General features: G+C 37.3%; 1 protein-coding gene across 1 annotated transcript; it reads right to left on the bottom strand.

Moving 5' to 3' along the window:
* Window positions 1–1,265: 1,265 nt before the first annotated feature.
* On the bottom strand, window positions 1,266–2,803 carry Cldn17 (claudin 17). Its single transcript, XM_028875946.2, has one exon. The coding sequence runs from the start codon at window positions 2,635–2,637 to the stop codon at window positions 1,963–1,965; it is 675 nt and encodes a 224-aa protein (XP_028731779.1). The 5' UTR covers window positions 2,638–2,803; the 3' UTR covers window positions 1,266–1,962.
* Window positions 2,804–3,931: the final 1,128 nt, after the last annotated feature.

Raw genomic sequence — 3,931 nt, 5'->3', positions numbered from 1 at the left:
ACTTCACTTAGAATTGAGGGCCCGTTCTTGTGAAACTAATTATTTCTAGGTGAATCAAAAGGTAAGACAAATGACTGCCTAAAAACCTTTAAGCATATGTCTTCACTGTCTTGATGGCTTACCTGTTCAACTGCATAAGGTAAATGACTCCTTCTCAATACAACCTTATTAGGTTTCTATAGCTAAAAGAAAATCATCAGAAAACCTCACTGAACTGCTATGTTTTATATTTTTATAGCTTTTGTTGAAAATACTTACAATTATGTACCATATCATATTTAACATCCCTAATGTTTTGAATGCAATTTTATTTTGTTAAGGGACTTGAATTTTTAAAGACTGAGCTGCTCTATACGATAGAGAAAGGGTTTCATATAGGATCTAGCTTTGGGTTATTGTTAAATTAATGTTTTATTTAATGAGTTGAATCTTGAGGATTGATATGCATTCTGAAACTAATCTTGTAGCTAAATAAATCAACATTGGAATATTGAAATACATAGCTATTTTATTAGCTAATTATATTATGATAAATATAAACACACAAGAAATATTTGGTGAACAAATTAAAACTTTTTGTGAAATTACATACTGGATGTTAAAGATTTTATTATAAAATAAATATACTGTTTAAGGATTAATATTGAATATGTAAACATTGATTCACAGCATAGCAAAGCTACTAGAAACCACCTACAAGAGTGAATTTCCCCTCATAAACATTTTATACCCATATTCACCTCTCAAGCCCCTATACCACTTTTAATCTTGATATTGTTAAGTACACATGGGAAACAAAGAACTGAGAAAATAACATATATTTTTCAGGCAAAACAAAATGCATTGACATCACTATTTTTTTATTAGAGAATAAAAAAGTAGAATTCATCTCAGCCTAATTGAATAATTACCTTGGCTCTCCGTTTCTCTTTGCATGTTTAAACCTGTACGGTGACTAAATAAGACAAGAGACTGAAGCCATTCCTTCAATGCCTGACATAACTTTTGTAATCATGATGTGGATCCTTTCAACAAGAATTTTGTTTGTCTTAACTTATTGCTGTACCTAATCCAGATAGATGATTCTGTTTGCTTGAATGTACAAATCATAAACCTTGGGAGTACATTATTTTCTTTGGATGAATGTGTCCAAGAAAGATTAACCTACATAAATTGGAGTCTTTGAAAATCATCTTGCATAGAGAAACCAGAACTCCTTTATCCTTAAAAAAAAAGTTGAATTTTTAGTATGAGTTTTCCAGAAAAATTAAAAATAAGCGTTAGTCACTTACATTTTTTTATGAGCTCAACCAAAATTATTATTTTATCTATAAAATTTTCAGGACTATTGCTTTACAGTTATCACCACTTAACTGTATACTGTATATGTAATAAAAAAATTGGAGTGAAAATAACAGGTTGTCTTTGAAAATATGTATATATTTTATTGATATGGGATATCAATTGCAATTTTAGTTTTCTTTTCAGAATATATGACCAGCAAAAATGAGTGCACATGCTGCTTCTAGTACTGGTGGGAGAGCCAAAATCAAAATGGAGTTATAGAATTTGCACTGCAGCATGACCTTAGCTTGATGGATGCAATTCATCTAAAGCCCTTCCCAGATCTTCTCAAGATAATAATGCTGCTGCCAATGAAAACTGATACTCTCCATCGAATATTCGCCATCGTTGCATGTCAATAACTGAGAATATACTTGATATTGGGCTATATAAATTGGAATAAATATTGAGTCTGACAAGAGTGAGCACAGGTAATACACAGAAAAACAGATTGTTCAAATAAGTCATTTGTATTCCTGCCTCAGTTTAAAAAAAATCAAAAGTTTCATCTCAATTAAAATCTGCTATAGGTAGTTCTCTTGCCCGATGTACTCACAGTTTCTGGGAAGACCACAAAACACATGAGCGTAAGCCATGGGCTGATGTTGAAAGCAAGCCTTACACATAGCTGGTAGAGGTTTTGCTAGGCACTGTCACCTTCCTTTGGTTATCTTTTTGTGGCACACGGTATGGTGGCACTGGATATCTGTGCCACTGCTCCTTTCTGTTGCAACAGCAAAATCCACAGAGCAGCCCCCCCGCAATGAAGAGGACAGCAGCAGTCGCCCAGCCTAGGAAGAGCGCCCCTCCAAGCTCTCGCTTCTGACCGACGTGGATGGTTGGGTCATAGAAATCCCGAATGATGATATTGGCGGTCCAGGACACTGGAATCAGAACGAAGATACCAGTCAGAATAAAGAGGACTCCTGAGGTTCCAAGCAAGTAGGCTTTGACCCTCTCACTGGAGCCGGTGCACTGGATCTGTTTCATGCCGCAGATGCCAATAATGAGAGCAATGAAGGAAAGAGCTATAGCCACACACATGAGTGCCCGTGCAGCTTCCAATACTGGTGGGAGAGCCAAAATGGAGTTATAGAATTTGCACTGCAGTGTGACCATAGCTTGCTGGATGCAGTTCATCCAAAGCCCTTCCCAGATCCTCTCAAAGATAATAATGTTGCTGCCAACGAAAGCCGATACTCTCCACTGAGGCAGAAGTGTTGTGCCAACCGTCCCAACCATGCCGAAGAACCCAAGAACCAGTCCAGCAATCTGAAGGGGATAAAAAGCCATTGTCTCTTTTTTGCAGACTGGTCCAGCCTAGAAGGGTAGAAGATGCCCAAGATGCAGAAGGTGAAGGAATCTTCTAGTCTAGAGGAGTGTCTGGTCTTCTCCCCTCCTGCTGCCCATGATATGTTAGTCCTAATCAGCCGCAGTGACTAGAGTCGGCTTAACTTGAAGGACCTGTTGTAAATTCATGTGTACTGTTTCCCCCCACACACACACACACCTTCATTTCTGTTTGGTTTATTCACTAAGCATATATAATTCTTTCCCAGCCAATAAGAATGTAGCCAGAGGTGTGTCCAGAAATACTGCCTTCAACTTGAGCATTTCTCATGTTATTATTGTCTTAGCAATGCTGTAATTAAGTACCAAGGCTTCCATTGTGCATCGCTAATTACAGAGCTGAAAACATTAATCTGAAAAGCAGTCTTATATGAAAGTATAAATACACGTGGAGTCAGAACTTGAAGACTCCAAACCCTGCCAGTTTTTCAGAGAGAAAATCATCCCAGACTTTGACCACTAAGTTCTTCTTGTGCAAAGTCTCTTTTCCAAATGTTGTTCATCAAGATGTCTTTAGTAAGAGTTTTGGATAGAGAGAAAGGTTTCATGACATCAGGACTGCTGCTAAGACTAGGAGCCCTAATCTTACAGTTACTCTTTCGACCCTGGGAGGAGGGACCAAGAGGATTACCACTTATAGTTGTTGGGATATACTAGCAATTATTCTATTAGCTGCTAAGTGGCACTTCTCCCCTTGCTGAAAGATGGTTAGCATGCAAACTTTCATTAGATATTTCTTCAAGGACAGCTTGAAATACATAATATTTAGGGAAGCTGAAAGTTTATATTCCACTTTTAAAACAGATAAAAAGTTGCTCTTTGAGCGGTAATATCACTCAAAATTCTCATAGACAACTTTTCAGGGCTAGAAGCTATATTTGCAGTTTATAAGCTGCATCCTTCATTTACTAGTCACAGAATGTGAGGTCTATAGTGTTTGGGTGTGAGGCAAGTTGTATGATATCTACCCAGGGGTGAGCTTTGGACTCATTCCTTGCATTTCTCCCCTACATTTAGTATGATTTAAGAGCAGGATGGAGAGATGTGTTTGTCAAACACTTTCATATAAATCTGACATTTTACACTAACTACCTACCACCTCTCCATTTATTTCAAAATGTTTTAGAGCAAAATTCAATTGATCTTGTTTTAGAAGTCATGTGTGACTTCAGTGTTCTGGACTGCCCTTTTCCTGGGCCTTATGGTCCTTAGAGAGCATGGACCTTTCTAACTCTTT

Source organism: Peromyscus leucopus, chromosome 12 (genome assembly GCF_004664715.2).
Source record: "Peromyscus leucopus breed LL Stock chromosome 12, UCI_PerLeu_2.1, whole genome shotgun sequence".
Taxonomy (NCBI): Eukaryota; Metazoa; Chordata; class Mammalia; order Rodentia; family Cricetidae; genus Peromyscus; species Peromyscus leucopus.
This window is presented reverse-complemented; position numbering and strand designations above follow the sequence as displayed.

Excerpts from the sequence above, each read along its gene's own strand:
- Cldn17 (XM_028875946.2), bottom strand. The coding sequence starts at position 2,637 with ATGGCTTTTTATCCCCTTCAGATTGCTGGACTGGTTCTTGGGTTCTTC.